Raw genomic sequence first — 18,572 nt, 5'->3', positions numbered from 1 at the left:
ACATCAGACTCATCATTGCTGAACGATTGTCTCGACGTCTGACTCTGACGGCCCTCATAGCTACGACGAGAGTCCGAAGAGTCACGAGAATGTCTCGAACTGTGTTGACGCCCTGATAAAGAAAAAATAACCAACCTTGTCGTCATCATTTTTATATTTATTTATGTCACTGGGTTAGAGCCCATTGACATGTGAATTTCCGAAAGCCTGCCCATGTACTCGATAAGGTTAGAGCCTTTCCAGAGTGATGTAAGGGCATATTTCCCTTTTAGACCTGAGTATAACTCTTCCGTAAAGGTTAGAGCCTTTACGGATGGTCATTGTTATTGCCATGGAGACGATCTCTCGGTCCGAGTTATAACTCTCGTGAATAGGTTAGAGCCTAAACACGCGACCATTTCCAAGTCTTTTCTTAACAATATTCTCTTCTGGCTCTAGACAAGAAATTCATTAAATTTCAATCGAGACTTACTGCGCCTCCTCTTTTCTTTCTTCTTTTCTTTACGCCAAATTAATTCTTCCAATCTCTTGATCCGTTTGTCTAAATCATTCTCCTTGTCTTCGCTGTCCGTAGAAACAGTTCTTCCACGTTTTCTACTCATCTTAACTTAATATTTTGAATTAATATTCGTATAACCCAATGAGAAAAAAAAAATACGTGTGGTTTCACCCGCACAAAGATAAAGAATGAAATGACGAGCTAGTGTAGATACCACTATCGTAGTGAAAAAGTCTCAGATGGCTTTGAAAATTTGTGGTGACACCTTCGTGGAGATGGGGGTACTACAGTTGATCTTGAGGAAGAGGCGCGAAATACAATACAGATTCAGGAGACATGTTGCATTTTATTGATTCTAGAAATTTGAGAGTAGGGCTGTTTGGAGCAGCGGTGTTTTTGAGTAGAGCCACAAAGAGGACGGTTGTTATTCTGCCACGAAATTGATCATTTCGAAGGGTTGTCCCGAGCAGCGAATTCGAAAGGAAATTTTCCCGCGAATTTCCTGAAAAACATTCGGTTCATCGGTCCTAATTCCGAGATTGAAGGAGAGGAAAATTGTAAACAACGAGAATAAATTAATGTCCTCGGAAATAAATTTCATCCGAGCAATAGTCGATTAAAACGATGGTTATAGGAAACCGTTTCATTATGAATGCTTACACATTTTATCAGAACGTAATTTTCGATTCCGTAAGTTGTTCGTGCACCACTTTGGCAAGCTCATTCAAACTCAACTTACACTTTACTGCTAAACTGTAATTATATATACGTATATAGGAAGATCGTTGCTCTGTTATATACACGACTGTTTCAAGTTTCTCATTAAGCGAGATAGAAGCTTGGGACGGTAGATGAAAAGAAGGGGAAGAGGCTCTTGTCACGGATCGGTGAATCTGCCGCGGAGAATTCTGATTAAGGAAAGTTTTGTAGCGTGAATGATACGAACGGTATACACTATATTACGTAGTTGGGCCACGTGTAGTCGAGCGTAATATTATATTGTTACTGTGTGAGTTGAAGCCTCGGACTTGGAACGATAGAGAGAGAGGGAGACTAAGGGAGAGAAATGAGGAGAGCAGATATGTTTCTCGTTCTATTAGCAGTACTGGTCAGCCTTTGGAAGTTTCCACTGTCCCTCACACGAAACATAATACTACGTCCCCTCGTATTGCAGAATTGTAATTATGGAAGGAACTCCGCGACGATTTTTCTCCTCTACAAATGTTTTTTTCGCTTCCCGCCACTCAACAAATTAACAGAGAGCGACATTGTTACGAATTTCTCAACCCCGAAATGAACTCGGTCCGCTTGAATTAATTTTGTAATTACTGAGACCAACCTAACAGTTTATTTCGTAATGAAAACGAAAAGAGAAACGCACACGTCTCGTCGAAGTTTATGATATTCTTTGGAATTATTCGAAAGCTGCCAATTGAAATGCGAAAGGTTCGGAAGGAGCTTTCGTTGAATTTTGCTCGATCGATATACTTTTAAATCCAATCGTAATAAGAAATCAAATTGACAAAAATGAAAGATTTGTGTGCTTGGACTTTTTGAGATTTTTCATGGGATTTTCATGTTGTACAAACGAAGGTTTTTATTTAATGGTTTTGGGTGACCTGTGAATGTTCACAAAAGCGAAATGGAACGTAACGGAATGAGATTCTTCTACTGGAGAAGTAGAGCTTATTTTCTCGTCGCACCACAAACGCCTGCGGGATGTGTACTTTGGTTTGAGTGCAGTTTTTTGGAGAGATTCATCCCGAGACACAGAAGTTTTCGAGACAGTAAAGACGCAAACAGCAGGACTCGTATTTGTGGGGATTGAAGTAGGAAACAAATTCAGATTGAAGTAAACTACGTAAGTACGAAGGTTAAAACGTGCTCCAGACAATTTTCAAATCCCTTTGAGAAACGGGGATTTCCAGCTGGAGATAGAACATCGGAAACCCGTTTTTCGTTTTCCTTTTACGAAATTTAGTGATCGCAGATTCTTTTTCGTGTCACGTTATATACGAGATGCTCGATATATTCACCGAATTACGATACAAGAAGGCAGATAAAATAGAGAATAAAAATAGAAATTGGTCCTTGAGGATTTCATCTCTGGACGAAAACGAGATATTTTCAATTTATCGCAAAGCCAGCCTCGTACGAGGACGATATGTAGTCTCCTTCTTTTTCTCCACTTTCCAGATTTATTTTTCAAACGTCTTTGACTCTCGAGTAAAACTAAAGGCTGTGACGTGGTAAGAGCCAGGGAAACTCGAGTCCGTAAGATCGTATGAAGCTTCTACTGACACAAGCCGGATTTTCGTCAGACAGTTGAAACACCCCATCGTACCAGTCAGCCTGGAAAGAGAAGAAGAAAATAAATGGAGAAATAGGCGAAGGATCTTTGTCACGGAATGTTTAAGCATTTGGAAAATTCTTGAAAAATCGAATACTGAAAATCCCGAGGTAAACTGCCTTGAAAGCGAAGAAACCTACGAACGAATGAAATTTTTCTCAAAAACTTTGAATAATTACTGCGTTTCAGTACGTGTTTAAAATAGTTAATAATAAAGATTAAACGAAAAATAGAAATTTTCATTGCCTACTGATGCTAAATATATTTAACAAACGCACGCATACAACTTGAACATCGACACATAAAAACAAGCCTGAGAGGAGGCCGAGATGATTTGCTAGTTTCCAAGAAAACGAGTACGACACAATTTTTTGTCTTGTCTTGAAAAAAAAAGCGTAGTGGAGAAAAGATCATCGATAGAGAAGTAACGATATTGATTGGAGAAAAAAAAATAAGGAAAGCACAATTCCGTTATATTAAAATTGGTTCAGTTATCTATCTCTTGATCCTTATAATCAAGGTGAGTTTATGAATGATCAATTTGACTTAATTTTTAGAATGTAATGTGCAAAACATTGATGACTCTCAGCTCACACGGTTGTCTCAATCTCGATGTCGAAACTCTATCTCACCGTGTGAGTCTTGTCTTGCACATCTCGCCATCTCAACTTGTTGTAATTCTCTCTCAATCTCAAAATGAATATGAATGTTTATCATCAAATTTACTCTCCTTTTCTCATTATTTTATCACATAAAATCATGCTTCATCATTCAAATCGGTATCAATTAATAATATAATTTTTTTCAGGAATTACCAAGTGCAATATTATAAATTATAAACATATATTGTATAGTACGAATAGTTTTTTTTACTAAGCTTTTTTAGCAGAGTCATAATTCCAAAGATTATTTAAAAATAATGAGAATTTATCCTCGAACGGTGTAAAGAAATTTAGAGTCAAAGTACCGCCAGTTATTACGACCTTAAGGAGGCATCGAAGGATCTGATCGAATTATTTTCGTTATTAATTATCCTCATAATGTTATAATTAATTATAAAATTATACGAAAATTTCATGAAAGTGAAAATAAGAACGAAAAAAGCGCGAAAATAACGTCAAAGTATTTCTCGTTAACTAATATTTGATTTTCCATTCAATTTCCAGGTGACATAAGAGTGGATGTGAAAGTGCCAAAAGAATTGGAGCTCGGTGGTTCCGGAAATTTAACGTGCGAATGGCGTCTTATGGGAGGAAAAAACCTCTACTCGGTAAAGTGGTACAAGGACGATCACGAATTCTTCCGTTACGTACCAACGAATCCGGAGAGGATACAGACATTCAAACAGCAAGGAGTTCAGCTCGACGTAAGTTCCGACCACGTATATACTTTTGCGTTTCAACCCATTCATTTATTCAGCGTCTTTCTCGTGTTGGGTACTTTACCTGGGAAGACATTAGCATATTAATCCAATCAAGGAACTTTGTTCCCTCTTCGCCTACCTCTCGTTTCAACACTTTATTTCCTTCCTTCTGCATAATCATTAAAGTATACCAAATCAAGAATTATTGCTGCTGAACGAAGATACCTTAATTTACGTGAAATTGGTCAATTAAACGATCGCGGGATCACCATTTTCCTCTCTTCATTCTCGTTTCACAGTGTATAGTAACGAGAGAGAGAAGGAGAAGAATATTTCGAAGTGAAGGGAATATGGTGAATAGTTCCAACGAAAAGTCCTCGTGGGATGGGACAAATGACGAGAAATTAGTGGTAAAAGAAGGAATGAAAAACACAAAGAGAGATAAATGTATGAAATAAAAAAGGGAAGTGGCGAGGAACGAGAGGTAAAAAAGTTCGATCGTGGCAAACTATTATTCCGCTGTTTCCCATTTTATCGGGTTATCGTCGGTCTCGTGGCTGCTCATACGTACACGAGTTTTACCAGATCCATAACTTTTTCTCCGTCTTCCATCACCGCGTCCTCGATGCTCTCTCCGTCACAAATTTTCAGTCTTTTCTTTCTCTTTTACCTCACCGTAGATTTCAACGCTCGTTTGGGCGAACGAAAGCGAAAAACATCGAGAAAAAAAAATTCTTTTCAAAAGCTCACGAATCTACGAAAATACTTTTCTTTGCTCACCAAGTAGAAAATGCCATCGTTCTACAATGAATACATGGCTAACGTAAATGTACAGGGTTTCCGCAGGGGCTCGGAATAAAACGAAATAGAAAAGGAGCGAGGGGCAGGACGACAGGTGACAAGAAAGACGTCCCGACTTATTTCCAGTTACGATATTCTTTTGAACGAACTTTCCCTTACTCTTCCCCTCCTTATTCTAAACGCGAAAATACTTTCTTTCTCCAACGTTCGATGCAATAGGGATGCCGATAAACGTGCAGACAAATTTTCTTCGAAATCTGTCCACATGCTGTGTTTCACTGACGTATGAAAATTAAGGTAGTTTATACACGGAACAATTTTCTTAAAGTAGTTCGGCCGTTCTATGACTAGTCAAGTTTGCAACCACTTCATGCTGATTAATTTTAAGTCTAAATTATTAATCAAATTAATAAATACTTACACTGAGAATATTTTCATCATAAAAATGTAATAAAATGCTTTAAAAATATCATAAAAGATAAAATTTGTACTCCAACTTGACTAGTTAGTGATCGAGTCGATACCGGTGATACTTGAAATACACATAACTTAGAGAACATTTTTACTGTGCGAAAAAAAGTTTATATCGGTGTTACGGCACCGAGAAAAAGGAATGGTCAATTAATGAAAAAAAAGCGAAGCTGCTGGACGAATAAAAGCACGTGAGTCAGTCTCAAAAATAAATTTGATGAAATTCCTGCGATTCCCGAATTTGCTCGAAGTTTAATCAGCTGTTACCAGCAGTCCAACGTAATGACTGGCATCCGGTTCCGACACGTCAAAAACTCAAGTTTTTTCATGTTTTCTTCCTTAAAAGCCCCGTAAGGTAATGTTTTTTTTTAAAGAAATGGAATCCGTGATAAATTTTCTTCACGATAGAAACTTTTCCGAAGCTCGGACACCGTACAATTTTTTCACAATTAATGAGATCATGGCCACTATTTAAAAATCTGCAGAAAAATCTGATTTTTTTACACAGCATAGAAAAATGTTCGAAAATGACGGTAGAAAAAATTGAGGGGAGGTTACCGAACATTTAAGCAAGAAAATAAGTATTGAAAATTGGACATCGTAATGGCAGTAAATGGATCGTGATTTTTCAATCAAATTTAAGGGATCGTAAATGCTGGAAAAAAAAAAATTAAATCATATACGTATTCGTTGAACATTTATCTTGTTAATGGCGTTATAAAAATATCAGGTCACCGAAACTTTAAGAATGAAATCATAAATTAACTACGATTATCGCTCACGATGAGTCGTTGAATACTAGGTTCGGTACGACATCGGCAACACCGCTCTATCAGCTGTTTATATATATGTATATCGACGTATATCGTGTTTAGTTGTGACGTGCTTACGTTAGTGTATCGGTACTGTACAGACGTGTATACTTTCTCGGTATAATTAATAGAGAAATGTTTTTTGTTCATATTTATACAAATATTGTGATAACAAAAATATTTGTAATCACAAATAATGACGTAACCTCAAATTCAAATAAATTGTTGGTTATGTGTATCAAGTCATATGTGAGTGCGACAAGCCATCAGTTTACCGTTGGCAAGATAGATATATCTCTCCACCAACAACAAAGTTGCCAAATCAAAAAGTTAACTAGTCAAATTTTTACTAATAATGATATTTTTTTTATATAATTGATAATTACAACGGACTAATTGATTAGTTATGTTAATTTTTAAATCTATAAATTTTGAGAGAATATAATAGCACCAATCCCTTATCATGACAAAAAATTCAGTCGTTCAACGCTCGTGTGGTGGGCATGATCTCATTAATATTATTGTCAGTTCTCCCATAGGGTAGCATGTTAAAAATTCCAAATTATAAATGAAATAATTCAAAATTTTTCCCCATAAGAGGTCCCGGAATTGTGCTCATCGTTATCAGGAGACCTTAAACTATCGTTTACCGCAAAAAAAAATAGACCTTCACCGTACTTTATCAAACGGCCGAACTACTTTAATAAAGACTTGAATTTTACACACAGTTTAAAAGGTTAGTCGACTGACACGCATATCAAATTCTAAAGACTTCGTCTTATTTCCATATAAGGAATGAACGCTTCTTACAAATTTTATGAAAAAGTACACAATTATAATGAAGTATATAATGAAGATCTGGGAAAAGGTTGAACGAAATTGGTAATGAGCACTCGTATAATGTTGCATTTGCTTATTTCGGCATTTTGTTCCTCCTTTATTTGGCCCATTCCTGTCATAGCCTTCTGTCTTTTAATTAATACTTTTTTCTTGATCCATTTCCCGTTGTGTTTGCCCTTTGCGCTCTCTACAGTGATTTTTTACATAGAAAACTGCAGTATTTTCGCCAGGGACGAATAAAATTTTGGGTTCAGTCACTCATGGATTAATTCTCGTGAATTCATTTGCCAGAAAATAAGTTGGGAAAATATATTTACAATTTCTAATTGATAACTCTCACATTAATTTCGAGTGATTGTATCCTTAATTGGAAAGTAAAGTTCGACCGAATTTAGACACCCATAAAATATGATTCTTCAGGCATCATCTACCTTAATTATTTTTCCGAACAGCAGTCCGTCGTTGAATTACGAATTAGAGTTGAAACAATGACGCGGTAATCTTTTGTAGGGAAAAAACTCCTGCAGCTGCGAACAATTCGATCTGTCCGAAGGCGAAAAAAATGGTGGCCTCAATGAATTTTCATTTTGCTCTCAAATTGCCGACAACAAACGTATTCGAATGAAAATATAGCAGAGGCAAGGTGGAGAGGGAAGTTACGTACCACAAGGGCACATAAAAACAACCCTTTAACCTCAAGCCTTCGGTGCAATGTTTCTCGCTCGTTCGTTCGACCGAACTGAATAGGATTTTGGGGCGAGAGGCGTTTTTTTCCAGTGGTGCGAAACGGCGGGGCTGAAAAGACTCGCCGCACCCTTTGGCTGCCAAAACGATTTCAATCCCCGGAATTCGCCAAAGTGCTTGAGTGTGTGTGCCGCATCGAAGGAGTTCTTGAAGAAGAAAACTCACGTACATCGCGAGGGATCCGAGAAGAGTGTACAATTCGAAAGAAAAGTCGAGACAGGAGAGGAGCAAAGAACAGTGCGTGTACGAGAGCTTCCGGCTTCATAAAACGTTTATATTCTCTCTCTGGTAACATACAGATTATTTACTTTATCTTTCATCCAAACGGAATGTCTTCTATTCGAGAAGTAAAGCTCCTTCCTTAAAGCGCAAACAACCTTAGAAAAATAAAGATGCCTCGTGATAAACTGACGGAGTTAGGTGGACAAACACACACACACACACACACACACACACACACACACACACACACACACACAGAGGGAATAATATTCGATTTTTTAAAAGTGAATAAACTTCGTCAATTTGAAAAGCTCAAGAAAAGCTTGTAGAAAAAATGGTGTGGACGTGCTGCTGTCCTTGTTGGATAGTAGATGTAATAATTTTCATTTTTCCACATAAAAACCAACGTACCAATCACAAAGCAATTGTTCATTATTCACAAACATTATTAGGGTGTAGAAAGTCAAGAAAGGCAAGCATTTCTTGCAATGACACACGAGGATGCACGCTCAGCATTCCTTCTTGAAAGACTACCAACAGTAATTCTTCTTCTTCTTCTTCTTCTTTCGTTGTGCAACCTCCGGCAACGTGAAAAGGGTATTGCACAAAGTGGCCGAAAGCAAGAAGCATAACCCGCCACCGTCCTCCTCGGCCCCATGGCAATCCTCTCTTCCTCTTATTACTCCTGTACCATTCGCTGCAAGCTAGAACTGTGTAAAAGGTTCTTCCTTCGTCGTTGTATTCTCAGAGGTTCTCTTTCGTGTTCGTTCTCGTACACACGAAATCCGAAGCAATCAATCTTCCGCAACTACTTTTGCAATGGTGTGCTGCTACTCTCACCAGGTTGCCATCATCCTTTTCTTTACTTCTCCAAGCTCGTCTCAACCTCGGAACAGTTTGGCTTAACCTCGAACTTCTTTTTTTTTTCTATTTTTTTAAACTCCTTTCTCTCTTTCACCATCCATGAAATTCTCCCATTTTCTTTTGTCCCGAAATTATCCGCTGCTGCAACATCTTTGCGAGTGTCCACTTATTTTTCCCTCTTCTAAGCCACTTTTGAACTGCTCATTCCACTAAAAACCTGGTCCAATACTTTTGATAGCATCACGACAACATTCGTAGCCAGAGCTATTCCCGGCGTTAAAACAGAGAATTTCAGTTTGAAATTCATTTGGAAGAACTTTCTCTGACGAGGAGCCATTTTGAAACTGCGACGATTATCCGCGCGATTGGAGGCTCTTCACGAATATTCCACTAGACTCGCCTCCATGCCCGAGGATTTTTAAAACGTTGATGATCTCGCAAGGATAATGAAAATATGTAAAATCATAAAAAAAAATTTAAAAATAAGAATTTTCGAGGGCGTAAAAATCGAGCTCTTGTTATCTCACCCTTGTATGCGCACTCAACAAATTGATCGACCCTCGAGATACCCTTCTCTCGAACCGGAAGGTAAAACTTCCCCTAAAGCGGAAACTTATAATCGTGGATAGTTAAATTTTGAGATCATTCTTATCCCCGGAGATAAGGGATTTTCAAAAGGCTTGAAGAGCGAAGTTGATGTTTATTCTCAGATCAAAAGCTACTCTCCTTAAAGCAGAATGAACCTTTGATAAAATCCTGGTAATTCATTCCGTTACTTAAGCTCGATGGTTTTCTTGGCAATTGTATGAACGAGATACTTTTTGAGGACGATCGCATCGTTATTATTATAGCCACGGACAAATCGTTGGCATCTAACACTGTCAATATTAGCTCCACTATTTTGGGAAACGTTTCCCATGAATATTGTCACAGACTCGCATTGTTTAGTGGTTTCGTTCCCATTCTAAAATAAACCACCGAAAAGTTATCCGATTTTAGGTGAACCTGAACACCCGTGCACGCGTTTGTCGTTATTTTTTTATCTCATGGATACGACCAATGTGGAGAAAATCAAAGGACACCCCCGGATCGTTGAAGATACAAAAGAGTCCTTTGTGCTTTATGGGATTTATTGTACTGTGATTAATTTTCTTACTCGGCCTTCGTTTTCTCGTGAACGCAGTTGTGTTCCTATATAAATATTGTCATTATCACTACAGAGATACTTATCATTGTTATCGCTTCTACAATATCGATTCACAGCAGCTATCTCTGAACTTCCGTTTTCGTCGATGTAGCAAGGAAACTTCTCAGCAGGTTTCCGTTTCCAGTATTCTTTTCTAACGCACTTGAAAATAACTTTCCCGAATCAACAGTCATGGATGAGAGGAGCAAAGAAAAATGGTGTTGAACTTTCTTGTGTTCGATTTCTGCTTATCTTTAAGGTGTAACGGTACCATATACCAAAATAGAGAGAGTTTCATGCAAATTGGTAGATACGTTCGAAAGTATGTAAACCGAACGTAAACATGATCAGCTTACGCCTCTCTGCCTCTAAGAAGTGAAATTTATCGTAAATCGTTCGGTTTCAATTCTCTAAAGAGACATATCTCGGGAATGGCTGAATGGATTTACTTCCAACAAAGACCAATGGAAAGGGAAAAATCGAAAAAGAATTCTCACCAATTTTCAGATTTTTTAATAATATGGTTTGTCCGCAAGCGCCGTTTGAAAACTCTGTGACGTCATAAATCGGCATATTCGCGTATATAAGAGTGCGGCAGAGCTCTTTTTCTTTACGCGCTGCTGTTTTTCCTTTTGATACTTGGCGTCGAGCCGCTACCGCGTCTCTTGATTTGCTCGCAAAATTTTAACGGGTCCGACCATACCGTTTCTGAGAAAATTGAATTACTTCTTTACATTGGATTTTATAGAAAATCGTAAAAAACGCTAAAAAACATTGAAAAAATACTGTTAAAAAAGCCATTTTTCGATGAAACGAACACCAGTATATGAACCAACTGTCAAAATAACTCTCACGAAATTTCAAGTGTTTTCACCTTACCGTTTATGCGCAATGTGCAAAAGAAAATTAATGAACGAAGTTTGTCTCTCTCTTCTGGTGGACACAGCCTCAAACCCGGCAACGTCGCATCGACCAACGCACTCTCGTACAGCTCTATATAAACAGTGCGACTTACAGCTTGCCCTCGAGCTTGAGCAGAGCAGCCAACAGTCAAAAACTGAAATCATAACTCTGCGGTCAAAGCAAATGCTTGATATTTTGAAATATAAAACAAGAAAGTACATAGTTATCATTTTGTCTTGTAAACTGAAAACCAGAAACTAAATTCACGTTCAGTTGGTAGATTTCCAGTTAAGATGATGGATCAGTCGGTAATCACAACCGTGAGTGCGAGAGAGATAGCTGCAAATTTTGAAAAGGAAATTTTTCCACATCGTTCGTCTGATCGAAAAAATAAAAATGTCATCGGATTTTTGCGATCGTGCTGCGTACGATGACATTTTTATTATTTTAATCGGACGAACGATGTCAAAGAGTTTCGATTTCAAAAATTCGAAGTGTGATTACCGACTGATCCATCATCTTAAGGGCTAGGAGTACCCCTCTCACCGCCTGCCCCGCAAAAGAGATACCATTCCACCTTAAATTTCTTTCAAATTGCAATGAAATTTGAGTTTGAGATATACAAAGATACATGAAAACTGCTATGGCTTCGAAACCGACCATCGAGTGTCGTCAAGTGCTTGAGATTCCTGAACCCTCAGGAATCTACCGGCGGCGAAACACCCTCGGGACTGTCTCCACTGTCCTCGTTATATTTTCTCTCGTTTTTTTTCCTCGTAAGCGCCCTTCCTCACTCATCGTTCCATCGTCTCGATCAGCTTCTCTTCCAGCCTCTTTTCGATGTCGTTTTCTAATTGTTCTTCCTCACAGTTGACACAACGTCGGCTGAGAGCACGGGGAGCGTCTGGAAGACAAGCGAAACTTTTTGGCGAGAAACTCCCGCGCTGACACTCCCCAAGCTCTCGCCCTGAAAGGGCGAGCCTTTCATTCTCCACCCCTCGCTCCCACTACGCTCGGCTTTTCCGCGTCCTTTTCTTTCCTCCCACGCCTCCAATTCTTCTTTTGCAAACGCGCTGATGACCTCTTCCCCCACTAACCCCCTGGGAAGAGGGTCATCACTTCGGTCTCCTTGTTTCGTGTTTCTTCAAAGTCTACAGTACGCTTTGCCGTAACTCTATCTCTTTCTCTCCTTTTGTGTATACTTTGACGAGAGTTTGTGAATCGTGGATATCGCCACAGCGTCGTTCTCTCCTCCCCAAGTTTAAGGTCTACCAAGAGGATCTTCTGCGTTGCAGCTTGTCGGAAACTTGGATTCGTTTCCACAGGATCTTATTCCAACTTTGTCTCTCAACAGTCCATTCTCCGTTACTTCCATCGTGTCTTTTATCTGTCCCTATAAACGTGCGAGTGTGTGTGTGTGTGTGGAAGAATGTGCTGTTGGATTCGTCCAATAGGACGAATGGACCTCAAGGGTATATCGCTTCTCTGACAGTCCTGCGGAGTTCAATACTGCATAGAAGTCGCAGTAAAGCTTCCAGACATTTACTTTAGACGTTTGCTGAGAGCTTGATCGATTCCCGCTCTTGTGCGAGGAATACTTCAAATATCGATGCCCCCCCATTGAATATAAACGCGAAGTAATACATCGAGAAATACGTGGAAGTGCTTATTCTAATTATCTAATTAGGGATTCAATGGATTATTTGTCGATGTTCACATGCCTCGATGGGTTCAAAATGCAGTGGCTTTTAATTCGTTTGTTAAAAGCAGTGTGCATGCTCATGGCAGAATATAAAAATCACAAAATCGAAAGTGAATATATTCGAGCAGCGTTGAAAGTTTTATTTCTATTTCTACGAAGCTTTCATGAGAAAAAATCCTTGTCGTCTTGATCATATTTTCAAGCAGATCGGATTTCATCGATTTTCATCAAAAGTGCTTAAATTTTGGATGTCACGTGTTCCTGATGTAGAAAAAAGCGATAAAAATTAATAAATTCCTTGCACACCTCCGAGTGACAAAAAACACATTTTTAGTGGGAAATTCAGAACGCAGAATCGAGGCTCATGGTACATTGCGCATTGGGCACTGTTAAGAACAACTCGGACGTTTAAACGAGAACGAGAATTGAGGGGAACGTGAAATATATAAGCGGAGTAAGTGCGCCAGGAAGGAACCGAATTAAAGGAAGTTGGTAACGAATACGACAAAAGTAGGAATTGTACAGGCATTTAAACCAGTTAAGCAACGGAGCGTGTGGTGGTATCTCATAGAGGATGGAAAATGTGCATCGTGAAAAGCAGCGACATCTCGAATTTTCACTTAACCAGCAGCAGCACGCGATTCACCGTTCTCTTTTAGTTGTACTTAGCGCAGAGCTCGAAATTTTCATGCACACGCGTTGTTATACAGCCGGAAAATTTTGTTGAGCGTAACTGGCGTCACGATAAAAAGAATGGAATCGTAGCTTTGTACTTGAGCAACCACGAACAGCTTCGAGAGCCATTTTCTCCGGAATAAAAAAATCCTACTTTAAACACATGCGCGTATATGGACCAAGTGATTCAACGGATATGCACACACATATATATAAGGAAATTTTACATGGGGAGTCGTTTTTAGTCGAGAAAAATGCTCCGCTGAACATCGTTCGAATAAAAAAAAATTCATCCAACCGTCGAGAGATTTTTCTTTCTCTTTCTCTCTCGAATAATCTTTTTATCATATGCATGAAGAAGACCGAAATTAAATCCATGCTCTGATTACTTTTTTTCTTTCTCTCCCTCCTCATGCGATCTTCCCCTCGTTTGTTAAGTTTTAAGAGCATATATTGTTAGAAAATATCATCCAAAAGACGCGATGTTTGTCAGCGTGTAGATATTTCTGGGGAACCCTCTGAGGCTGCGCGCTCTCTTCTTATCACGATGGTTAATATTACTTCGAGTTACATACCTCCTCCGGGGAATTCGCGTGCTGACATTGCTGGCCTGCGGTCCGAGAGGATAATATAAGAAAAAAGCTCGAAGAAGGAAAAAAAATTACGAGCCATGGGGGACGAAAGTGTATTGGGGATGCAACGGAAGATCCTGGCGTTCGTCTTACAATATCCGGCGTTATATTATACCCTCAAGCGTCCGGGTACATTCTCCAGTTTGTTCCCTCGAGAACTTAACTTCAGTCGGTATAATAAACTGAAACGGACATTTGGACAAAAGTAATTTTCATAATCGAGATGGAATAACGATTCCATGGGATAAGTCACTCCCCAATTTCTCTTTGTTTTTTTTTCTCTTGATCGAGATGTGGAAGCATGAATTCATTTGCCCTTAATTTAGTCTCGATTCGAATGAATAAAGAGCAGTACAACGAAGATTTCCGTATCCTTCAAAAACACTCGAAAGTCATGAATATAGAACGCTCATTTTTTGCGTCGAGAATACTTCGAAAAAAGCAGCATTAACGTAAACAATGAAAATTAGGATCCAGCGAGATTGCCGCCCACATCACGGGATTAAAAAACACAACGCGCTCTTTCGAATTCCCCATGAACGTACGGGCAAGTAAAACTTGTTTCTATTTCATAGCCCTTAGAGAAGACTTACCAGTTTGGTAGTGCACCAAAGTGGCAAAAAAAATCAATTGAGCGGCAAACCAACGATAGGAAGGAGGAAGAGACCGAGAGAAAGAGACGGAGCAAGAGAGCGGAGCGAGAGGAAGAAAGGGAGAGGTCAAGTAATTTTCCTCGGGGTAATAAACTAAAAGCGTCCTCCATCCAAACTGAGTCTCCTCTTTCCACCTGGCTCCCTTCTGAGCCATCTTATGTACCAAAGTCTCTCTCTCTCCCTCTCTCATCCTCAATCCCTTTACTCTCCAGACGGCCACTCAAGGAACGAGATTACTTTTCCCATCACTGGCAAACTGCAAAAAAAGAAAAAAAATAGGAAAAATATAATAAAAAGGGAAAATAAGAGTAAACCGAGGGGGAGGGAGAGTAAAGAGACGCAACGAGCGTGCTCGGTTCATGCACAGAGGTTGCAGCTCTTGGTTTCTGCATTCTGACTTGGAATAATTCGAAAGTCTTTGGGATACTCAAGAAACGAGAGGAGCTTCGAGAGGAACAGTGAGGTTATAAATAGAAAGAGAGGAGTAAAGAAGCAGATACAGGATGGCATCGCTGGATGAAAAGTTTCAGTACGAGTATCCGTTAGACTTGGCTTTGGCCTCCAGTCGAAATTGCCTCGAATCACTCTCAGCATTACATATCCATATATATATATATATAAGTATACTAAATATATACATCAATAGCAACCGAATGTTCCAAATCTTACTTTTGCCTCTCGCTGCACTGGTGGTCTAAGAGTAAGCAATCTCATGTATACAGCAAGCTTGCTTTAAATCTTGCCAACGTATGATACTTTAGCTCCGATTTATCTCAATTTCACCGCTTCAATATTCCTCGTTTCTCTTTCTCACTATCCTTTCTTTCTACCGTTTTTCAATGGAACAGATAAGCATTTTTTTATCAGCATCAATTGCATTATCATCGCGAATGATATCGACGAAACTGCATTCCCGTATTACATTTTTATTCTTTTATTCCTCCTCGCTAGCTCCTTGTTTCATAATCAACAACCTTCGAGATATTCCTTTCGCATTACCGTATTTTTTGGTGGCGCGGATTGGGACACTCGAAATTTGGACTGATTCTGGTTCTGCCATTTTCCAACTTAAACCCATTATTTTTATCGACGCTACGGATCCCTTACATTTTTTTCTATCTATGAGACAGTTTGTATCAGAAATTTAGAATTATCAAGTATATGAATTATTGAATAGAAATGTGGTGATGATGGAATCTCCATAAGCTATAAATTTTACGATTTTTTTAAGTTTTAATTATTCATTAAATATTCGATAACCTGACCTGAAATTTAGCCAATCTATTAGCAAGCTCTTTTACTTTACTGTAATTTAAATTCAGTTATTTGTAGAATATTCGGGTTCGTGAAAGGAATACCTTAAATATTGTAGTATATTGAGCTATTAATATCGATTTCGTTCTTATTTGATAAAATCAGGAATATTTTAGTGGAAAAAAAAGGATACCTTTGGATCCCTCATAGTGGCTTCCAGAGATCAGCAAAAAAATTTGATTAGGAAAGTCGATCATTTTTGTACTGCTGAATCCTTCGCAATGTTCCATTATGATAGCCTCAAAAGGAGCAAATTTTGGGAGCTAAATTCCTGTGAATAGAAAAAATTGTTGAAAGTAGATCGATAATCATTTTCAAATACATCGCTGCGATCTGAAATGACAAGAAGTCACGATTACCATGTGCATCTAAAATGTTTATATTGAAGATGGTTTTTCCATCGATTATTCTGTTGAGTTACATTTTCATTTCATCCTGAGATATTCGTGCAGCGTGAGTGCAGTGCACAGGAGGCAAAATAGATGAAGGGAAAAGGAAAAAGGAAATGCGCAAATTCCATACGTGTTTACGACAAACAGCTCGAAGGCGGAAAAAAATTCGATATAGAGATTGAAAGAAACCAAGCACACATACGACCAGTATTTTAAGGAGTTCCTCTCAGAGCTATATTTATATTCGCAGTAGCACCAATGTATATAGATTTTTAGCCGATCAGATGCGGAAATGAAAAATATCGTGTGAAACGTGTATTTTTATTTTTTTTTTATTTTCTATACATCTGGTTCAAAGTAGCGAATTTAAAAAGCTATTTCCATCAGACAAAGTCGTGCTCGACCGCGCATAGGCCGGAGAGAAGGGATTTTATTTCATTTTGTTTTATTTTTACTCGCGGTGACGAAAAATTTATTTATCCATAGTTACGTCCGTTTCGATTAGCAGTGAAATGGCAGCCAGCATCTTTCTCAACCTGCAATTGCGTTTTACATCTCTGTCATTCTGTTGTGCTTTTTGCTCCAATGCTCGTGCGCATTGTTGGTTCAATCAAAAAATCGCAATATCGTAGCACGTAGGAAATCCACTTGGGATTTGTTTGCACGCTTGTTCGAATAACATGAAGCGAATGGAAAATTGTGCGATCGTATTTGTTCAATTAGTCTTTCATTCTGAAAAAACTCTGATTTACTATCACTCGGATTATTAACGCTGAAGTTCGTTGGAAATTTTTTCCCTGGCTCACCTGTTCAAACAGTTGCTCAACTGAATGATCCATTGAGCCTCAACAAAAATGAAGTAATGAAAACGAATAGCGTGTACGAAACTCTTTTGACGCGTGAAAAAATCGACGAGTTCGGTAATGTTGAGAAAAAAATCATTCGAATCGAATGAAAATAAACAAATCTCATAACTAACCACTAAACTTGGTCCAAGGTATTTGACTTGATCCACAGATTTCTAGAATACCTTTAATCGATCCGTTTCCCATTGTCCCGACCAAAGAATGAAAGGAAGAGAAATTACCATTGGCGAAAGCCAACAAAATCTCAATTATAATAGCATCCAATTTATCTTCCATTATACCATGAGACTCGAGAACAATGGCAAACGACGAAAATTAAAAACGATAATTTTTATTAAACCAAAGGACGAGTCGGAGTTGCTCGGTCGCGATGGCAAGAGGGAAAGGAAATGATAAAAAAAATACAATTGGCTCGGTTGGAGGCGGAAGAGCTCGGTGAAATGTACATTCCTCATAGTCACTCTCGAAAATCTACTATCTCAAAGCATATATACGTTGATCGCTATATACGAAATAATACGAATCTAGTTATGAATTATATTCAGGGTGACAGATAAACCGCAAAACTGTCTCCTTCCTGAAATCCCACTTTTTTACGAGATAGAACTATAACAATACTTTTGCCAAATGTTCTTTCCTTCCCTGTATAAAATATATATATATATATATATAAATAGTTAATACTCTACACGCCTGCCAACGTAATATCCCCGACGACGTCCTATCTTGACCGTAACCGGTAAAAATATTACGAACCTCATCAGTCACGGGGGCTTTAAAAAGAGGAAGAGTCCAGAGGGGCGGTGGGGGGGGGGGTGAGTAGTAGGGCATCGGGAAGTCTCTAGGATATGTTGCAAGAACTGGCTGGCGAGAGGCAAGTGGAAAAAGTAACGCCAAGCGTAGAATAGTCTGCGAAACGAGATGAAAAGGAGGGAGAGCGAGTACCGGAGGTCGAAGCTTTGAGGGAGCGGCAAGTTCATGGAATGTGGGAAAAGTGGAGGCGGGGGAGTTGTAAGAAAGTGAGGGCGCAAAAGAATGAGAGGGAGTATATGAACTGCACTCGATCATCCACGTGTATATCCACCCTCTTGGCGTTTCTTCGCATTCAACTTTCATAGACTCGTTCCTCGCCCTCTCTGGACTTTCTCTCTCTCTCTCTCTCTCTCTCTCTCTCTCTCTCTCTCTCTCTCTCTCTCTCTCCGCGTTCCCGGACCGACGAGTGGAAAGAGTTTTACAATTTTTGACAACGAATATACCAGCGAGTTAAACTCGAGTGAAAAAAT

The 18,572-nt window shown here is 38.9% G+C and overlaps 1 protein-coding gene across 1 annotated transcript in view; it reads left to right on the top strand.

Annotated features, from left to right (window-relative positions):
* LOC122414718 (uncharacterized) overlaps window positions 1-18,572 on the top strand; it is a 153,349-nt gene that overhangs the window by 86,126 nt on the left and 48,651 nt on the right. The window contains exon 2 of the mRNA XM_043426267.1: window positions 4,016-4,215. Coding sequence (XP_043282202.1) covers window positions 4,016-4,215 — 200 coding nt within the window. The remainder of the gene's footprint in view (window positions 1-4,015; window positions 4,216-18,572) is intronic.

Source organism: Venturia canescens, chromosome 8 (assembly GCF_019457755.1).
Source record: "Venturia canescens isolate UGA chromosome 8, ASM1945775v1, whole genome shotgun sequence".
NCBI classification, from domain to species: Eukaryota; Metazoa; Arthropoda; class Insecta; order Hymenoptera; family Ichneumonidae; genus Venturia; species Venturia canescens.
This window is presented reverse-complemented; position numbering and strand designations above follow the sequence as displayed.